The 21,969-nt window shown below is 40.4% G+C and overlaps 1 protein-coding gene across 1 annotated transcript; it reads right to left on the bottom strand.

Annotated features, from left to right (window-relative positions):
- Positions 1-1,421: 1,421 nt before the first annotated feature.
- On the bottom strand, positions 1,422-15,202 carry LOC103723886 (cullin-1-like). Its single transcript, XM_039124023.1, has 20 exons — positions 14,987-15,202; positions 10,901-11,031; positions 10,657-10,756; positions 7,486-7,671; positions 7,319-7,366; positions 7,039-7,242; positions 6,802-6,879; positions 6,103-6,192; positions 5,909-5,989; positions 5,568-5,624; positions 3,990-4,019; positions 3,821-3,907; positions 3,558-3,710; positions 3,421-3,476; positions 3,105-3,225; positions 2,831-2,992; positions 2,576-2,719; positions 2,272-2,490; positions 1,722-1,889; positions 1,422-1,523 (listed from the first exon to the last, which is right to left on the bottom strand). The coding sequence occupies exons 1-20, from the start codon at positions 15,200-15,202 to the stop codon at positions 1,422-1,424; spliced, it is 2,433 nt and encodes an 810-aa protein (XP_038979951.1).
- Between the last annotated feature and the right edge of the window lie 6,767 nt (positions 15,203-21,969).

The raw sequence follows: 21,969 nt of genomic DNA, 5'->3' as shown, positions 1-21,969 counted from the left end.
ACTGAACGAACAACCCGAGGCAGGGGAACTAGAGCCCCTCCCCTAACGTGTACAGCCTTCGGGCACTCAAGCAATACATGGCTGATGGTCTCCTCCACCCCAAGGCAATTGTTGCAGCTCGGGGTGACCCTAACTCCTCTCCCCACCTGCACGTCCTCCATATCCATCTGCCATCCATCTGTCTGGCCGCCTCACTGCCCATCATCTCCTATAAGTCGATGGCTCGCACCCTGGACCACCTGGTGGCTGCCCAGACCATTCTATCCGCCATCTTTTGGAATTATTATTGCTATGATATAATCTGTTGCCTTGCATGCTTGTATAGTCCACTATATAGGTATACAGCATCTGTTTCGCTTTGGATTCGGGATGTGACACAAGCTTCTGTAGGAATTATGCCACTTGAAGATGAAGATGTACCTCAATCTTCCATAGTCATGAAAAATCCTTCCTAATTTCTGGGATTGCATTGAAGAGTTTATTTAGCTTCCTGGTCTTGACCTTGGAAGTACAAGTAGAACCCCACGCTAACCTCCCAAGCATGTCACTTTTAGGCTCTGCAATTGCTAGAATTCTCTCAGCTAAGCCCTCTCGAAACAACTGGGTAATGAAAGAGACGTTCTACCTCCTCTCATCAAGATCGCTAACCTTTAGATCCCTCAAAGTACAGTAGTTTTTGATCATGGCCAGCCGCAAGGCCAATGGGGCCAGAGAAATCCAAGTATCATAAAAAAAAGGTGAGTGATGACACCCTCTTCAAAGCCACCAAAGAAACAGAAAAGTAGAAAGGAAAAAAAGAAAAGAAAAGAAAAAACAGAGAGAGAGAGAGAGAGAGAGAGAGAGAGCGAGCATGAGGAGGTCGAGGAGGGTGGTTGTTTTTTTTGTGTTTTTTTTTCCCACTTAATAAGTTATACGATGTTTAGAGGTATTTGAATTTTGGACAGGCCTGGGCAGAGATATTCGCCTTGCCGGCCGGGCTTACATTGTCAGGCCCATTTAAAAACCGGGCCACGACCCATGTCACGTCCTCATAAGCATGTGCGTAAGCGGGGTTGCACAGCGTCATAAAAAGGCTAATCCATTGTTCATCAAAGCATACCACATAATCTTCTTTGTAATATAAAAGCTAAAAGAATCTTCTGAATGTACACCACTCACTCCTAATTCTAAGTTTCAAATCCCCACCCTATAAAGTGGAGTCCAAAAATTAAAAGGGAAGAAGAAAATGGGCAGCACAATTTAGCTGCTGCTGCTGCTTGCTCCATGCAAAAAAGCTACGTAGTGCCTCAGATGTCAAAAATCTGAAAAAAAGAAACAGCCCCTGAAGATATAGTTCTCTCGAATGGAGTCCTCTTTATATGAAAGACCAACAACAAGCTCCAACTTCGCTGTTCTCTCCAACTTGAGCCTCTCTGCTCGTCTTAAGCCACATAATAAAAGACATTTGCATCATCCTTGTCCCTTTGCATGTACTCCCGTCCGATCAGTTCTTCAATCCGTCTCTTAACCACCTTGACATCCGGCTGCAGGGTCAAAAACAAGAAGCCATAATTAATAGGTTTGAAGCAACAGCATCAATAGCATTGTAAATGGAGCCATTCTAGATCAGCAGCTAACCAGATCTTCCCTCAAGTTTAACCTCACAATAAACAATAATAACAGGGAAGAATAAAAAAAAATGGAAAGAGATAAAATGAGTGTATAAAAAAACTGCTGAGTACCTTGAATGCGTGACTGAGTTGCTGTAAGCACTCCCCCAAAAGCTGCTGGTAACCCATGACCTTCCTACTCTTCATGATTCTCACAAGTGCAGCATCAATAGCAAATCGTCGGTCTTTGACGACATCTTCTTGTATCCTTTTCTTCTCATCAGCAGAAGGAAGAGGAATCTATTTTCCAAAAAATAATAAGAAATGAAATATCTTAGAAACTTGGTCGCCGTTGTCGATTACCATCCGATACCGATCGGTTGTGCAGATAGAAGTGAAGAGAAAAGAACTAGAAATTTAATTGGCTTAAGACAACTACTGTTGTCAAAGAAACTAGCAGTCCATAAGATAATAAAGAATAAGTAGTGAGATGCAATCACTTATCTGTATTGTCTAACTTAATAAACGGTTTTTAATAAACAGGCGGATTGCCTCTCCATCAAAAAAGGAGGGGAAGTTCAACCATCATTCACCAAAGGAGAGCGGCACGCAACAGAGAAAATGAGATAGCAGAAAAGAGCTAAAAGAAGAGCAGAAAAACAAGTGTAGGGGAAGTTCAAACCTTGATCCGCCTCATCCTGTCGGTGAACCTGGAGTTGAACTCAAAGATGTCATTTCTAGAGATGCTTCTATCGTTTGGTTCTTTGAGCAGTATTTTGTGTTTGGCACATGATAGAGAGTGCAGTAGTCTAACCACATCCTCGTCGGGCAACTGCAGTTGTTCTGTTATTTCCGTGTAACATAATCTTTCTGAGGTGTTGAAGAGCATCAGGAGAACTGCCTGGATAAAATGATGCAAAACTGGTTGAGTAGCTGCTTCCTATAAATCATGCAAGGCCTTAAAAGACACTGAAACAAAGATTTACCTGATGTGGTGCGACTATGAGATCCATTGGTTTTGCGTCAAACCTGCCTACCATGGTACAAGTTCCCAGAGAAAACATCCAAGTAAGATTCCGACGGCTAGTTCTTGAAGAGTAGTACCTCTTGTAAACCTCAACAGCATTAGCCTGTGAAGGAAAATAACACAAAAAAAAAAAAAAAGGATACCAGCACAGGAAATATTTTGAGAAGCTACAAGAAATATATAGGAAAAGGGAAAAAATAATAATTTCTTTTACCATTTCTTCAGGAAGGTGCAGATCAATTGTCTTATAATTTGGCCAAAGCCCAGTTGCCAGTACATTGACAACCAAGTCGAAGCACAGATTTTCCTGAGGGTTGCTCTGCAAATACTTCGCAAATTCAACTTGGTTCTCCGTTGCCAATGTCATATCTGTCATCTGTCAGCAGTATATCAAACCATTAATAAAAGCTTCAAGTAATCCAAACGCCCTGAAAGCAGAAAGACACATTTACAGAGAGCAAATAAGTGATTTATATAAAAAGACACACCATTCTCTCCATATTTGAAGTGAAATTGCAACCAAATTGGTGCTTCAGTTTTGACAAGATATAATTTTCATGTTCATGATTGGCGATCCTATCACAAAAGAATCTGCGAGCAAGTTTCTTTCTACAATCATGCCAATGCAACAATATTATTAGTCCATAGTCTGTTAAAAAGGGTAATGACAATACTAATTTGCTGGAGGACAATGGACATGATGCATACAAATGTATAACAATTAAGAGTCAGCTATTACTTAGTTACAGGAGAAGAAAATATACATAATTAAGCATGGTGTAAGGACTCAGGAAATGAGGGTACCTATAAAATTCAGCAAAGAGATCTTTGTCATGGATGCAAACAAGAAGCTGCACGATCTGCAGATCAGATTTTTCAAATACTAGAATTAATTACAACGTAATAAATTCATGCAGTCATCCAAATAATAAAATAATAACCTCATCAAGTGCCTCTTCAACAGCTTCCTCATTCATTTTTTCACTCTCACCACCCTTTTTAAGAATATCATCAGCATGGACAGCCAGCAACTCAGCAACAGATGCGCCAGCAATCATCTTGCTGCAGAACACTTCGACTGGTTCTCTAAGTGCCTGTTAAATGATCAAGAAGTAATATAAGTTATCCGAGCCACAGGGAATAAACAGTTACATCATCCAAGGAAAGGAAAAAAAAACAAAAATAAATGTGTAAAGAGACGGACCTCGCAGAGTTGATTGTTTCCATTAAAACACGTTGTGATATAGCCTAGATGCTCATTATAAAGTTCAATAACCCTTTTCATGAAAACCTAGAAACCAATTTAAGGATCAGAATTTATTTTGCAGTACAAAATTTAACTCATTGAACGAAAAATTCCAGCAAGTAGTTACCCTTTGACCAGCTGAGTCGAGGTTATCCACCTGTGGAAATTAGATTATGTTCAGCAACAGTTCTAACCAGGAAGAAGAAGAGAAAATCAAAAAACAGAAACAAGCATAACCAAACATGAAAACTAGTATTTATTGATAAGCGATATATTTATGTAATCTAAATGCTTCCAAGACTCCATTCAGTTCATGGCAATAGTTATCACAACCCATGACCTCACCCAAAATAGTTAGCCGGAATATATTATTTGAGTTCTTTGATCCTGTATAAATACCCAAGATCTACCCAGCAAATAATCGATGTGGATTTAAGCTCTGATGTCCTCGTTAGGCTAAGAATTCAAATCTAATCACAAGCACCACGATCGGCCCGTGGTTGGCTCCCATGGATCCGTGCTGCAGTGTCCCCTAATCAACATAAGTTATGGGCCGGGTCCACTCTGATACCATTATCACATCCCAAGATCTTATCCAGAATAGCTAGTCGGAAGGTATTATTTAGATTTTTTTATCTTATACAGGTATCCAAGATCTACTCAGCGAATAACCGATGTAGAACTAAACACACGCACGCACGGGTCCTCACATACTCTTTCTGTTTAAGCCCCGACGTTCTCATCAGGCTAAGAGTTCAAATTCATTCAAATCTAATCACAAGTACCACGATCGGCTCATGGTCAGCTCCAATAAATATGTGCTGCAGTGTTTTCTAGTCTACATAGGTTATGAGCCAGGTCTGCTCTGATACCATTTGTCACAATCTAGGACCTCACCCAAAAAGGCTAGCCGGAAGATATTTTTTGGATGAGATCCTGGGTTGTGACAATAGTAATCCTTAATAGAGTTATAACTTCGCGTGAAAAATGTGAAATTAAATCAAGGTCTTGCTGACTGGGATCAGCAATGCTGCTAGTCACTAGTCAGCCCGATATACTTGACGAGGCATGGGCACAGGCTCGTCATTGCAAGGACCGGCATGGGCTTGGCAGAGCCAGCACCTTCATCCTTGGTTTAAATTAAGTGTACTATCCTAAAATAAACAAAAGCAGTTAAAAACCTAAAATAAAGCTATCCTAAAACAGAGTTCAAAACCCCTAAAATTAAGATAAAACGGCAAAATAACAGAAAATAGAACCCTGGAAATTATACTACCGCGTTAACTTTAGGCCCCTTTCCAGACCCACAATTAGTCAAACAAGCTATAAAATTCCAATTCTTACATAAACATCAGTTTTCTTAGAATAGATCCAGTTACATATAATGTGATGTACATTACCGTAATACATAGAACAACAGATCCATATATATAATTGTTAGTTTGAGAAAACAAAAGAAAATAAATTTTTCTGCTTGATCCTCAAAAATGCAAGGCGCACAGCTTGCTAAAGGTCCGAGCATATATCTTCGGTTACTGTAATAAAGTCTAAGCCCCAGAATTCAACCAAAAGTTTCTAAATTCTCAATCTGAAAAAAGGAGGCTGTATCATCATGAGATCAATAACTTTGTTGGAGTAAAAACTTGTCAATGATGGCCAACAGTTCTTCTTAGCTAAAATCATAAAGAAGAAATAAAAGTTGCACCTTGTGAGCAGCATCTTCAGATTGTTGGACTAAATACTTCCCTTTAGAAACAATATGCTGCACCACATGAAACTCGATCATAATAAGGTGTAGACAAAATAATGCAAAATTGAAATCAACTAGTACGATAAAAGATATATTCATGGCTATTTACAACAACGACCAAGTTTTCCCTATAAAAGTGGGTGTATCTGTGAAGCATAATTTTGAAAATCCAAGAAGCTCCACAATAGGCTTAGCCCGAAATTTTCAGGCCCCATACAATTCAACAAATTGTTCCATGCAAGCCACAATCTCCTCCAAAGAGTGGGGAGAGAGGGGAAGTAGGGGAGGAGAAGGACCTGCTTAAACATTGATATAATTGGATCCAGACCCCCATCAATGCAATGAAAGAGCTCATACATCCTTTTAAGATCTTCAACCTGAGGAATATCAGCATTGGAAATTCATCAGACGTTCATCTGAAACCAAATCTGAAATATCTTACATATAACATGATTTGGAGGTAGAAGATGACATCTGGATGCAAGCAGACCTTGCCATCTCGCAGCAAGACATGCAGTCCAGAGTGTTCCTTCTCAAGTAGTTCATTTTCTTGTGAAAGCAGCAGCTCCTTTTGTACTATCTGAAAAAATTGAACATATGTAAGAAAATAAAAACTAGGTAAAGTTTTTGAGATCCATCCTTATGAGGAAACAAAGTGCAACAATTGCAAACTTCAGTACGAATTGATAAATAGGTTTGGCATTTGCATGCATGTAACCCCAACTGATGCGTATGCAGGTATATGTATGAAAATTCTGAGACATGATTGCATGGCACCACTGGATAAAATTATTTAACACAACTAATTTAGCTATGAAAGTTCAACTATTCTCAACAGCGTTTAGATTAAAAAAGGACAGAAAAATTATATTCCGAATCTTATTTTCTTTCAAAAATTTCTTCTATTATTTGCTAGATTTCATATTTATTCATATTCTAACAGCTAATCATCCTTTAAGTAAACTGAATCCACCTTAAGTCTATGAGAGAAAAAGAGCATCCAGATCGGTATAGTATCTTATACAATACGAGATAGACACCAACAACTTCAATATTTTCATCACTCATTCTGTGTAAAACTACTCTTACCATCAGAAAAACCAAGTAATATACATATAACAAATTTTACGGGAAATAAACTGGTATGTAATATATATTGCTAGTATACATTCATTGAACCCCAAAATACCTCCATCAGCTTTGGTTTAGTGTCTTTATGCAAGTAACTAGAAGCCCTATCATGCTCTAGCTTCAAATACTGCTCAGCCTGCAAGATATCAAGACAAGTCAAGTTACTTTAATAATGATCCTATTATCACCAATATTACATAGCCACTTCTACAAGTTGTTACTAGTATACGATCTAATGCTTAATACTAGTATCTGACTGCAACTGCGAATGGTTAAAAGACTTCATAAACATTACCATTATCATATATTCTGGGAAACTGTGCTCTGTAATAAGATTTCTGGCGATATTGCGATAGTAATTAGCTGTACTATTAAGCACTGCTGCCTCCAAATCATTCTCATAAAATAACATCTGGCCATGCCCAATGGCTACAAAAATTTGCATAATGTTGTTCAGTAAAGCACGATCAACCTTCTCCCCTTCACGCTCTTGAGAAATCTGACAAGCATTTCTTCTTAGCATATGTAGAAAAAATTCAGATTCATGAGTTATATCTAGTCAGCAAAAAACAAACCACTTCGAGAATATGATCTTTGACTCTACCACATATCTGAAAGTATACCTGAAATTGTTTGGATATAATTCGTTAAGCAATTTGGAAGAATAAACTAGACAGAATTAAGTTTGAATTTAAAATGTGATTGGCACTAAGTATGCATTAATGATAATACTGCTACTGACCAATTCACGGAAGCATGTCACACCAAGCTCTTGCAAAGAAGGAAGATATTTTCGAGGGACAAAGAAACGGTCAAGATAACCGAAGAAGCGCGACAGCCATCTGAGCATTACAAGGTGTTTTGACCACCTTTCGGAAAGCTCTTTCAGTAGATGCACATCATGCTTCTCATTTAATGACGGAAATACCTGTTTTCACAAAAGATCATGATTTGGAAACAAAAAGAAGCAGTTCCATAAAAGAAAATTATGAACTGTCAATCCACAAGAGAAAAGCATGATATCCAACATTCCATCAGAAGTAACTCATATGATGTCCTCAATAAAAGATTCAGGTAGGGATAGTCAGCTTTTCGTCAACAATAAAAGAAGGTAATTATAATCAAAGAATCAGAAGCAACAATTACAGCTGCTGTTCCAGCATATAGGTTCGGAGAAGCTTGTGAACAAAAAAGCAATAGAAACAAACAAGGAATTACAGGCAAGGATAATGTAGTAAAGCTAAAATTTCGACAACCACTGCTCCAGGACACCAATGCTGAGTTTTATCAACATGAATTACTCTCTCTCTCTCTCTCTCTCTCTCTCTCTCTCTCTCTCTCTTCAACTTCACTCTATATATGTCTGCAAAAGTCAACTAAAACTCTCTCTCTCTCTCTTCAACTTCACTCTATATATGTCTGCAAAAGTCAACTAAAACTATAACAACCCAAGACCTCACCCAAAATGGCTAGCCGGAAGGTATTATTTAGGTTCCTTGATCCTGTATAAGTACCCAAGATCTACTCAGTGAATAACCGATGTGAGACTAAACACACGCCCGCACGGGTCCTCACAGTCTCCCCCCATTCAAGCCGTGACGTCCTCGTCAGGCTAGGGTTCAAATCCATTCAAATCGAATCACAAACACCACGATTGGCTCGTGGTCAGCCTTAATGGATCCGTGCTGCAGTGTCCCCTAGTTCACATAGGTTATGGGCCGAGTCCGCTCTGATACCATTTGTAACAACTCAGGACCTCACCCAAAATGGCTAGTCGGAAGGTATTATTTGGGTTCCTTGATCCTGTATAAGTACCCAAGATCTACCCAGCGAATAACTGATGTGGGACTAAACACACGCCCGCACAGATCCTCACATAAATGTCACACCTCCGCCTCTGCGAGGCACATGAGGCACCTAATGCCCACTGGGGGCCACATGAGGGGGAACACGGGGCTCCCCTGCCAGATATTGTCCGGTTCTGGGGCTTCACGCAAGCGTCCTTGACCCCTCCCCGGTTTTGTTTTCCACCCAAAACGCGTCTGCAGGATTAGGAGACACCCGCCTCATATGCCCAGGCTCTGGAACGAGTCTTTCCGATGTGGGACTATTGGGCCTCACACCCTTCCCACCATCGGACAAGAGCCGTCCTCGGCTCTGATACCAAATGTCACGCCCCCGCCTCTGCGAGGCACGTGAGGCACCTAGTGCCCATGTGGGGGCCACATGAGGGGGGAACACGGGGCTCCCCTGCCAGATATTGTCCGGTTCTGGGGCTTCACGCAAGCGTCCTTCACCCCTCCCCGGTTTTGTTTTCCACCCAAAACACGTCTGCAGGATTAGGAGACACCCGCCTCATATGCCCAGGCTCTGGAACGAGTCTTTCCGATGTGGGACTATTGTTTCCCCCTCTCATGTGGCCCCCAGTGGGCATTAGGTGCCTCACGTGCCTCGCAGAGGCGGAGGCGTGACATTTATGTGAGGACCCGTGCGAGTGTGTGTTTAGTCCCACATCGGTTATTTGCTGGGTAGATCTTGGGTACTTATACAGGATCAAGGAACCTAAATAATAACTTCCGGCTAGCTATTTTGGGTAAGGTCCTGGGTTGTTACAAATGATACCAGAGTGGACCCGGCCCATAACCTATGTGGACTAGGGGACACTGCAGCACGGATCCATTGCGGTTGACCACGGACCGATCGTGGTATTTGTGATTAGATTTGAATGGATTTGAACCCTTAGCCTGACGAGGACGTCAGGGCTTGAACGGGGGGAGTATGTGAGGATCTGTGCGGGCGTGTGTTTAGTCCCACATCGGTTATTCGCTGAGTAGATCTTGGGTACTTATACAGGATTAAGGAACCCAAATAATACCTTCCGGCTAGCCATTTTGGGTGAGGTCCTGAGTTGTTACAAAAACAAATTAACATCCTTCGGATTCTATATTCGGGGGATCAGATAATTAAACTAAAAACTAAGCAACCAATTTTTTTTTACTTTTGTCACTAGTATGGTTCATCCAAGAATAAATTATATGACTGAAAAATCAGTGAGTTGATAACCATGTTTCCTTGAAAAAAATAGAGTTGGTAATAATGATGATGTAATGCAAATTTTGCAACCAACAAATCGAAAATGTTCCATACATTTTTGACATGTCAAATCTACAAAGCGACTCTGTGCAATGTAAAGATTTTCTGTCAAGGGACCCCATCTTGCATGATCTGGACCTGGCATGAGCTTCTTCCATTTATACCTGAAGAAGAGGAACCCCATTTTCTAATCATTCAGTCATATCCTACCATTTCATTAGGCTCGGAGCATGAAAATTCTATTTCCTCCTTTTATTCGTGATTCCTGAGCCGCAAACAACAAATAATGGTTCAGGAGACAGACGGACGGCTGTGCATGTTTTGCACCACAGAGGGATGTACAACCCTCGATAGCCACCATATCATTCCATCATGGAGACAGACGGCTGTCAAACATGGTGCGTTTGATCTTTCTCGCGATGCACTGCAGAGGATCCAAACTCAACAAATATTTCCTGATGGATTTACGTACAAACAGTTCTACTTTCGCCTATGGCGATTGAAAAGAATGATAATTATGATTTAGAATAAACCAGAAATAGGATGATGAGCATTACTGTTTTGAAACCAAACCAAAGGGTTAATCATAGAGATTTCTCTCAAAAAAAAAAAAGAAAAAAAATCATAAAGATAAGTTCCTAAAATTTAATTTCTTTTCTGGCTTATTATATCTAATTATCATCGCCTTACAGATCCTCATCTCAAAAGAAAAGGTACGTAAAAATATCATATGAACTACCCTCGTTGTCACTCCAAGGTGACAGCTACAAAAACAGCGAGAAAATTATTTGAATAACAGAAAGAATTCAGGTTCTCTCACCCTATCCATGAGATATTCTTCAACAACTCTCCTGTAGTTATTGTAGAGTTCTTCGGCATAATTGTTCGGTCCGTTCTGAGTACACATATTAAAGGCAACCCTGTTCAAGAAAACAGTTTAATATCACATAACAATTACCAAAAAAAAAAAAAAATCAGAACAGCAACGAGCCTTCACATCGAGATACCAAGACAAAAACAAACTAAACAACGAATGCAGCTGGCGGAGAGGAATGAATAATTACGTGAAGAGATTCATGTACTGCTCGGAACTCAACGACACGGATTGGTCGCCCTCGAGAATGGCGAGCACCTTGGCAGTCCCTGTGTTCACTAAACCCAATCCTTGTTCTAACTCAACAATCTCCGTAGACATCTGATTACCCCAACGATGATAACATCAAGAAAGGTCAAGAAACAGAGGAAAGAAACAGATGATAAGATATAAAAAGATTCAAACCGCATGCAAAGATTAAACCGAATAACACCCAACAATAACAACAACAACAAAAGCAAAAACTCATGTCCCGTCTTGATGGATTGAAAGTAGGGGAGATTTGGAGAGATAAACTACAAGAATCCAAGAATCCACAACACCTTATCTTGGTAATCTACCAAGAATTAGGAAACTAAAGAGCTGGAAGTTATAGAAGAGTACGAAAGAAAAGGAGTAGCGATCCGAATTCTTGTTCTTGGAAAACAAAGATGAATCAAACTCATACTGCTTTGCATCAAGTAATTCAAGAAGAGAAGCAACACGATCAGAACCGGTGGGAGAAGAACTCACGGTCTCTTTCTCTCCGGGGTTTACCGCTGAAGCTGAGCAAAGAGGAGAAGAGATCGCACGCTCGCTCCCTCCGTCTATCCTCTGTTCGTGAAGGCTTTCCCGCTCTCCGGAAGCTTTACAACGGGAAGAGCGGGACGGGGAGATACAAATGCCGGCGCGTGGGGGAAGGGCGCGGAGTGGCGCGTGCGATGGGGCCCACAGAGATGAGATCTAAATTGGTGCAGGTGGGCAGACCCTTTATAATCCGAACTCATCATTTCAACAAAATTTAAATAAAGTGGGTAAGTTACCATTTATGAATTGGGTTCCATGGGTTGGAACATAAATTGCCACACTTAAATATCTGATATTAAGTGAGAGACTATGTATATCGAGGGAGACTCATCGATGGTGATTAAGTAGATATGGGGTGCGGTTAGGTTCGGAGATGGTCACCCTCTTATTCGTGACACACACGGACTGGTAGCGGAGCTAGGCGAGTTCCAGGTTGTACATGCTTTTCGTGAGGCGAACAGGACTGCAGATTGGGTCGCTTCCTATGTTGCGAAGCATTCTGGGGAGTTCTTGTGGATGCCCATGGTAGAGCTCCCGCCCTCATTGTACTCTTTACTTTCTTCTGATTTGGTAGGATGTACTCACTTTAGAGCTATATGAATTACCGTTTTTATCAAAAAAAAGAAAAAAAAAGTGAGATTATGCGCTTAATATAGCACAAAAGCCAAAGTAGGGCAAAATGGACAGATGAGGAGATTTATCATGAACTGACAATAGGGACAATATGATGCATATTAAGTTTGGTATCAATGAGATAGATAAGGCTCTCAACGAGTTGTTAATATAATATGAGATTTAAAAGAAAATTCCATCAATGGATCGATATTTAACGTTAAGCTCATGTAGTGTATCCACAACTTTGGTATCAATCAGGCCAGCTCTACTGATAATATCTAAGGCATATTTTACTTGAAGAGAAAATATCATTGCAATGTATTTTGAATATCAATTTTGAGAAAGTACTTTAGAGGACCTATATCCTTCATTTGAAGCATTTGCTTAGGTGGCATTTTGTGGCATGCATAATATCAACAATCATATCATCAATATATAGTAAAAGTAAAATCATCCCTTTAGCTATATTTCGAAAAAGTAGAGCATAGTCATGCAATATTTGATAAAGACCAATTTGACATGGTACACTGCTAAACTTTGCAAACCATGCTGGAGGTGCCTGTTTCAATACATCTAGGATGAAGCTAGCAAATTTGATTTGCCCAGCCACTAGTGGAAGTTATGTAGACTTCATCTTACCGTTCACCATTCAAAAATTCACTTTTGACATCTATCTAGAGTAAATGATACTTTTGTATTGAATTTGTTCCAAGAAGAGCTCGAACAATAATTATACAGGCTGCGAGGGCTATGGTCTCTTCATAATCTATCCCATATTCTTGAGAAAATTCTTAAAAACAAAATGAGCTTTGTATCATTCAATAGAGCAATTTGACCGATACTTGATTTTGTATCCGCTTACAACAAAACTGATTTTCCAGGAGGCAAATTAACAAGATCCTAGGTTTTGGTATTTCATAGAGCAAATAGTGCTACTACATAGCCTGCTTCCAATTGCCTCGTGATAAAACTGTGGCTCATGATAAGTGAAGACGGTGGAAAAGAAGCATTGAATCTTGAAGGTGTTAGGGTGAGTCTCATTCTCATTGTAGATAACAAAGCTCACGTCGTAATAGATCATTCTCTAAGGTTGTGTTAGGATCGAGTCCAAGTAGTTCAGTTATTCAGCATGGAGACATTAGCATCAATATATAATAGATTCTGATGATTCCCTATCATTAGATGACAGAATGAGCTTCCTCAGCAAAAAGGTCATAAAATGGAGTGATGTAGGTGAAGGACCGGATGTGAGATAAGATTTCGAGAGATTAAAAAGAGTATAAATTCCCAAATTACATGGGGACAGATACGGAGTTTCCAAGCGGCAGGATTATAGCATCTACAGTCTTTTGTTAAGAGTCATAATCTAAAAAGACACAAATAGCAGATTTTTCGGATAATTTATCTCACTCTTTTTGGAAGAAGAATGGCACAAATTGAGCCAAAAACAGGAAGCTTAGAAAAATTTGGGAAATTTGAAAAAGGTGTTCATATGGATATTTTCTAGCAATGACAGAAGAAGATGTCCTATTAATTAAATATACAAACATGTGAATTGCTTTCCCCTAAAATTCACAAGGTGTGGAGGATGGGAGTAGAAGAGTGCGAGCAGTTTGAATGATATGACCCTATTTCTATTCAAAAACACCATTCTCTAGTGGTTCTCAACACAATATATTTGAGATAAAGTAAGTTCCTTGGGAGTTAAGTAGATTCTTGAAGGACTTTGGTAGGTAAGTATTCACCACAAGAATCAGAGAGAAATAGTTTGATGGCCTTTGAAAATTGAGTAGCGACCATGGTGGAGCATTGAAGATAAACCTACAAGATATCAGGCAGAGAATGAAGCAGGTAGATCCAAGTATATCTTGAATAGTCATCTATGAATAACACATAATATTTGAAGCTTCTCCCATAGAAGCTGTAACAATTCAGGATCTCACCCAAAATAGCTAGCCGGAAGATATTATTTGGGTTCCTTAATCCTGTATAAGTACCCAAGATCTACCTAGCGAATAACCGATGTATGACTAAACACACGCCCGCACGGATCCTCACATACTTCCCCCGTTCAAGCTCTGACGTCCTCATCAGGCTAAGGGTTCAAATCTATTCGAATCTAATCACAAACACCACGATCAGCCCGTGGTCAGCCCCAATGGATCCATGCTGCAGTGTCCCCTAGTCCGCATAGGTCATGGGCTGGGTCCACTCTGATACCATTTGTAACAATTCAGGATCTCACCCAAAATAGCTAGCCGGAAGATATTATTTGGGTTCCTTGATCCTGTATAAGTATCCAAGATCTATCCAGCGAATAACCGATGTAGGACTAAACACACGCCCGCACGAGTCCTCACAGAAGCAATAGAAGCAAGTCTCCAAATATCAGTGTATCAAATCATAAAGAGACATAGAAACATGTTCACTTTTATTAAATGAAAGAGCATGATCGATGCTCGGCTAATCAACAGCTAACATACAAGGGAACATCTAAAAATTGAACCGAGCAGTATAATTTGACTAGGAACATTTTGTTTATCCATAAAAAAATAGTCTTCCGACTTTACGGACTATCCCAATCTTGCTTTCCTGTTGATTGATCCCATCTGACACATTCAGACAATGAGGAAATAAGATCAAGGCCCATTTCACATATCACTTCATCGAATGTTTTGGTACAAAAAGGATATCAGAAATTGATAAATGATTTACAAAACTTAGAGACAACCAATATGACTAATGGATATAGTGAAACTATCAGTATTGCGAATATGGGAGAGTTGAGCATTCTTGAGAGTATAAAAAAGACTAGAACAGAAGGGCATTTGATTGGATGCTCCATAGTTAGTAAGCCAATATTGAGATGAATTACTTGAAGTAGTTGGAAGGCGGAGGCAGTAGCAGCAGTGTTACCATGACTAGATACTGCCTGTTGAATCATTTCCTGGACCTTGGTTGTAGTTAAGTAGCCATCAATAGAGGGTGATATCTCAGATGGTGTTAGTCCAACTTTGAGGCTGGAACCGGAGGCTTTATTCTTCTTCTTCTTGACAGGAGAATCAAACTTTGCATCCAAATTGCTTGCCATAATTATAGCAAACTTGGGATCAATGCATGGTTGCGAACTAGTAGGTAGATGGGGGGTAAAATGGATCGTCCTGCTCAGGGCAAGGGATCATCCCATCCCGACCAGGTAGGACCACAATCCTGCTCAGAAAAAGCCCAATCTCAGACTCCGCCAAAGGCTCAGTTGACCTCGGTCGGATCTCTCCGCTACTACGACCTGCCATAACCTCTTCCAACGCCTGTAATGACGTCTCGAGCCCGAGCTCGAAATGCTCTGCTGAGTCAATTGTGAGCCAAAGAGCTCCTTCGACCGCAGGACTATTCACCGACACACCCCGACCTGAGCTCGAGGCGCCCCTATATTTGCTGACGCGCCCCGACCGATCTCGGGCCTTTTATATTCACCGACGCGCCCTGACCCAAGCTTGGAGCGCCCTTAATAGTCGACGATACACCCCGGCCAAGTTCGGGGTGCCTCATCTAACAACGTGTTCCGACTCTTGAACTTGGGGTGCCTTACCGAGCAAACCTCAGAATCAAAAAAGCGAGGTCGACCTCAGCACTCGCCAAGCCGATCTTGTCGAATACATGACGCGACCCCTCATCGAGCTCGGCCTCACCCATACTCGCCTACATGGCCGTACATTACAACGTTTTCGCACTATGCTTCGTTTGCTGGCCAACGACAGTCAATGACAACGCCATGCTATTCTAGCCATATCCTGCTACAACTGTCAATGCCTCACTGCTCGCAAGAACGGACTGCACCGTGCGCCTGAAGCAAGCTCTAGCTACGTGCCATCTAGCATAAAGCCATCCCCTTGTTAGGTTTCCTAGTGCCCTAGGGCGCAGCAGAAGATATGGGATTATAAAATTTTCTTATAAAACCCATTATATGAAACCCTAATAAGCTAAGATCACCTTAATAATATAACCAAATAATATAGAAAATATAATCTTGGTATAGAAGAATACCTATCACGCTATATCCAATATGTCTGAAGATGTCCTAAGGTGCCCAAATGTTCACCCTCCAATGTTGATCCACACAGAAATGGGTTCAAGACTCTAGCTCCACCAAAATTTGATTCTAGTTGTTCAATCCTTCCAAAGGATTTAATTGGCTGATTTTCCTTCACTTTCTTCTTCCTTTCTACCTCTAAAACATTCACTAGCCTTTTTGTCCTAAAGAAGACCCTCTTGTCTTGGGTTAGGACAAAAGAGAGAGGCTTGTAAGAAAGAAGGGATAAGGGAGAGAGAAGGAGAGGCTTTTTCTTGGATGATCTTTAGAACCCCAGGGCGCCTCCTTATTTATAAGAGATGGAGGGATGCATCATAAAGGGATGCATCCCATCCACACACCTCATCATGATAAGGCATGTGCCAAGAGAGGCATCCCATCATGATGGGGTGCTAAGGAGAAGGGTGTATCAACTTCTTTCTTACATCTCCCTCTTAAATTCTGATGATCCAAGGGTCCAAATGCAGTGAACCAAAGCCAATGGTTCAGATTTAGGCGCCATCTAATGGTCCAAATCAAGGCATCATCATCCAGGGTTCCATCCAATGGTCCAGAAGCAAGATGCCATCACCGATGGTCCAGATTCAGGCGCTGAGCAACGGTCTAGATCTTTCATTTAGAGAGCCATCCAATGGTCCAGATTCAGGCGCTGAGCAACAGTCCAGATCTTTCATCCAGAGAGCCATCCAGTGGTTCAGAATAAAGCGCCAACCAGTGGACTAGATTCTTCATCCAGAAAGCCATCCAATGGTCCAGATGAAGGCGCCAACCAGTGGACCAGATCCTTCATCCAGGGAGCGATCCAATGGTCGAGAAGTGAAGGCCCTATCAAACCCAATCCAATTGGGTTTAACCAACTTAAAGAAAACATTAAACCTAATCAAATCATGTCTAATTAAAGCCAAATGGGTTCCAACTCTTGGCTAACCCATATTAGGTCATGATCTAATCATATTAGATCAACCTAATCTAAGAATCAGATTCGAATTTAATTTGGATCAGGAGCTAGAGTTTGCAACACGTGCTAGCATGTTCATCTTGCAAACATGATCTAATCCAATTAGACCCTTGATCAATTCCCTTGTGTGTGACCCATTGGGTTCCTTATCTTAGCCAGCAGTAGGTGCAGGTGCAAGTTGACCTAACCTGATTAGAATACCTCTAATCCAATTTAGGTTCAATTTAGTGCTAAACCTGACTTAGCAATCAGAACCTTTCTAATGCTTTAATCTAATCAAACTCTTTGATCTGATCAACCCACAAGACAAGATTGACGTATAGCAACGTATCATGTCTATCCGAAAGATGAGGAATGTATTGGACAAATCCAAACATACCCTTCAGTGGCAAGTTACCGTGCAATTCAATCCCTCAGTCATACTACATCCTTAATAAGTGCATGAGTATGGATCAATATCAAACTCAATCACTTATTCATGTCTCTCTCAATCTTTTATATGATAATTCAAACAATGAAACATTAGAAACTCTTTCTAATTTTCATTTTGCTTTGATCAAAGGCTTCTTGAATCATCATAAGATTAGAGTAAGTAGGATGTTACCTTCTCTTACTAGAAGTGATTGATTCCTTGTTGACCTACTCACAACCTTCGTACAAAATCCACCATATCCAGAATACCCCGTACACAATGCAATGTCGTGAATGAGGGTAAACCAAAATATAAGTTCAAGTGCACAAGGTACCATGGTGATCTCAGGTCTAAGGATCACTTGCACAACTCCCACTATGAGAACCATCTTTTGACAATTAAGTAAGAATCCATAAGATGTTCTCATGGCTGGTCATTTTAGTAAACTCATTCCTCTAATGAGCACCCACATCTTTGTATTAGTGTCTCACACAAATGATTGTGAGATCAATCACCCTCTACATCGAGCATACATAAGATGTGCCAGTCTTTCCAGTAATATTGATCTCCGACTCAATATACCAATTTGACTGAAAATATTCTAAATTAGGATTTTAGAATTTTAGATCTCACTGGTATGATCTCATCATAACCCTAAAACCAATGTCCTAATTTATGGGGTTCATCATCCAATAATAAAACAAATAAGCAGCAAGTGATGAAACACAATGCCTTTATTGATATATATCGAGTGTCAAAGTACATAATTTGGAGGATTACAAAGAGAAACCCATCAAATGATTGGCTTATAGGGCATCTACTCTTTCACCCCTCTCATGATGAGAACGGGCCATACCTCCGCCATCTGGGCACCTCTACAGGAACTATAAATAGTCCCATCAGGTAATACCTAAGGAATCTTTTTTGGGCTAACTAAGCTCCACACTAACTTGAGCAACGGAGGGCCCTCACCGGAACTACCAAGTTGAACCAATTTTGAGCAGCGCCCTCCCCTCTCTCTTCCTTTTACTTTGAATATAAGTTGGGAAGGCCTGAGAAGTTTCTCAGGTCATCCCAACCTATTCGAATAACCCCTTTTTTTCACAGTGAAAAACACATTGATTTCGCATGATTGAAGAAGGATCCAACCCTAACTAAGGTATGTTTTCTCTCCCTTATCTTATTTACTCTCTTTTTTTTGGATGCCAAAAAATAATTTGGAATTTATAAAATAAGAAAGATCATACTAAATTTTTGATTTTGCTTTATTTTATGATATATTGTAGATTTAAGGATGATCTACACAATCATAAAAAAATTAATTTTTAGATTATATATAATTTTTAAAAATTAAAAAGATGTTTTTAGATTTAAAAAATAAAATAAAATTAAAAAAAAGTAAAATCAGAAGCATATTTAGGGGCATGCAAGTTACTCCCCAGCAAGGATTTGAAGCAATAAAAAGTCGACATAATCCTAAAGAAGAATAAGAAGAAGGACATGTGGCGGGCTATTGGATCTAATTCTAATTCAACCACATTCGAGTGATTGTGGTAAATAATACATACTATAAGTCTGTCATTTTCTTCATATAGGCAGTCGATTCTGGTGTAAATCTTTCAGGACCGAAGGATATCTACAATGAGCTACTTGACAATAATAAGAGAAACTAGAGAAGTGGATTGTCTCATACAAAAGCAAGTGGTCCATATATGAACTGACGGTGATGTATGATGGTTGGACCGATCCTACTAGATGGAGCATTATCAACTTCTTGACATATTATGATATGAAGACATTTTTTATTAGTTGGTTGATGCTTCCAATCTGGTGCACGAAGTATTTTGCAGGTCAAATTTTGTTGCTGATATATTCTACTGGGGCTCTCCATTGCCGTATTATCAGCCAGAGGACACTTCTTAGGGCCAAAGCTTCAGCGAGAGACCTGAGACTACTTATAACGTAGAACGCTTTCTTTACAGGATGAACAAATAATACTACAATACTGCTTGGTTAGAGGGGTGGGCTGATATGTCTCTTGACTATGTTAATGATGCAAATATCTATGAAAGAAAAATCGAAAAAGAAAGGAAAGAAAAACCAAAGAAGGAAAAACCTCTAACAGATATGAAGTTGAGGAATTAAATGAGGGTGAGAGGTCTCTCCTCTCTCTTCCACCTCGAGTAACATTGAGCCCAACGTATACATGGCATTCACGATGGGTTTAAATGAGTTTAAACGGGTAGAACGGTTTCACAATCGTTTTAAATTTCAAAACCTCTTACATTCCCCACCATTTTGAAATTTCATTTTTTTTTTGAGATAATTCTAAAAATGTCAAAAATTTTGAAAAATTCAAAGAACATTCAGTACACTTAGCTTTCGATGAAAGGTGTCTTTCGGACTTGAACATTCATTTAGTGGGGATGATGTAAGGAGCATACTTCCCCAATCTAGTGAACTCACGAGCGTACTCAGATACGCTCATTCCGGGCATCTGCTTCAGCCTCTCAAACTGAAGAGCCCGATTCTGCCTCTCAACCGGAGACAAAAACTCATCCATCACTGCTTGCCTGAACTCTTCCCAGGTTGGAGGATTCCTACTGTACAATTTGTCCTCCACTTGTCTCTGGTACCAGTCCCAAGCATCTTCCTTCATTATAAGCCCTACAAGTTCTATAGCTCTTGCATCAGAACAGGGCAGTCTCCGTATCATCTTTTCAGTCTCCTCCAGAAATCTCTGAGGATCTTCACCTTCTTCCCCCTTAAACTCCGGGGTTCTGAGCCTCAGAAATTCCTGTAGAGTAATCCTCTCATCATCTAGAGCCCGCCTGGCCAAACTTCTTGGCACAGGTACAGGAGGTGGGATGGATACTACTGACGGGGCAGGAGATTTCCCCCGAGCAATCTGCTCCCTCAGAGCCTGATTCTCCGCCAGTAACTGTTCCATCAATGCATCTCTACTTCCTACATCTCCTTGATCATCAACCCTCCGTCTATCAGCAGGAGGAGGTTTTTCTCTTTGGGGCTCGACATGTGCAGAACCCGCATCCAATGCTATATCTGGCTCCATCCTCCTTCCAGGACGAGCAGGTCCTCTCCTTAGAGGTATTCTTTATATCTCTCTAAAAAAGTCAAAAAGAGAGGATGGTCGTTACACACTGAGTCATGATATATTTTACTGAGTTGTAAATGACTCATAAAATAACATACAGAAAAATCCTATGCTCCATAGTATAATCCTATACTTAATCCTGACTCATCCTATTGCTCTGACAGGACTCTTTTTAACCTTTGCTCTGATACCAAGCTTTGTCACGACCCCCGCCCCGTTCCCGGCGGGCCGCCGCGACGGTCCTAGGGTGCGGGTAGGCATAAGGCCACCAGCCACCGCGTAGAACCCTACTACCTATCAATCATCAATAGATCTTGAAAAATTTGGCATGATACATGCACAAAATGATCACTTTTCCTATAGTGACCTGTCAGGATTATCTCAATACATACAACACACTACCTGTCAGAGCAGCAATCACATAATCCGTCACATAATGAACCTGGACAATATATATCAATACATTATCTCAGGCATATAACTCATCTGTATAAAAATCTGGTTCCCATTCCATCCATGGTCAAACCCATATCCACAACAGGATCTATGACTGTAACTATGCACTATATACAATAGAAGGTTTATAATACACCAAAAGGTATAAACCTCTATTTACATTATACTATACTATACTATGGAGCGGCACAGCTAGCAGGCAACCACTAATCCTGCTCTTCTCTATACAATACCTGCCCTGCAATCAAAAACACCAAACTGGGGAGTGAGTATATAAATACTCAGTGAGTGGAGTAGAGAGTACTATGCACATGAGACAGAATATAATCATGGCTCGAGATGAAATCTCAAGATCAATAACAACATGAACATGAACTCAACATAGAGAATATGGAATAAATCATCAATATTACCACAATCAATATCAACTCATCTGAAGCATATATGGAATAATCAAGCAAACATATATGCTACTCATGAATATGCTCAACAGATCATAATGCTGGAACATACAAATCAGGTGTCAATATGCTGAAATCATCACTAGACAGCTGTCGGGAGGTGGGTTTTACGCCCCAGGCGAACCAGCAACAACTCCTTACTGTCACATGCATATGCAGGATAAGACACCATACCGATAACATAAATGCTAGACAGCTGTCGGGAGGTGGGTTTTACGCCCCAGGCGAACCAGCAACAACTCCCTACTGTCACATGCATATGCAGGATAAGACACCATACCGATAACATAAATGCTAGACAGCTATCAGGAGGTGGGTTTTACGCCCCAGGCGAACCAGCAACAACTCCCTACTGTCACATGCATA

This window comes from Phoenix dactylifera, chromosome 3 (genome assembly GCF_009389715.1).
Source record: "Phoenix dactylifera cultivar Barhee BC4 chromosome 3, palm_55x_up_171113_PBpolish2nd_filt_p, whole genome shotgun sequence".
NCBI lineage: Eukaryota > Viridiplantae > Streptophyta > Magnoliopsida > Arecales > Arecaceae > Phoenix > Phoenix dactylifera.
This window is presented reverse-complemented; position numbering and strand designations above follow the sequence as displayed.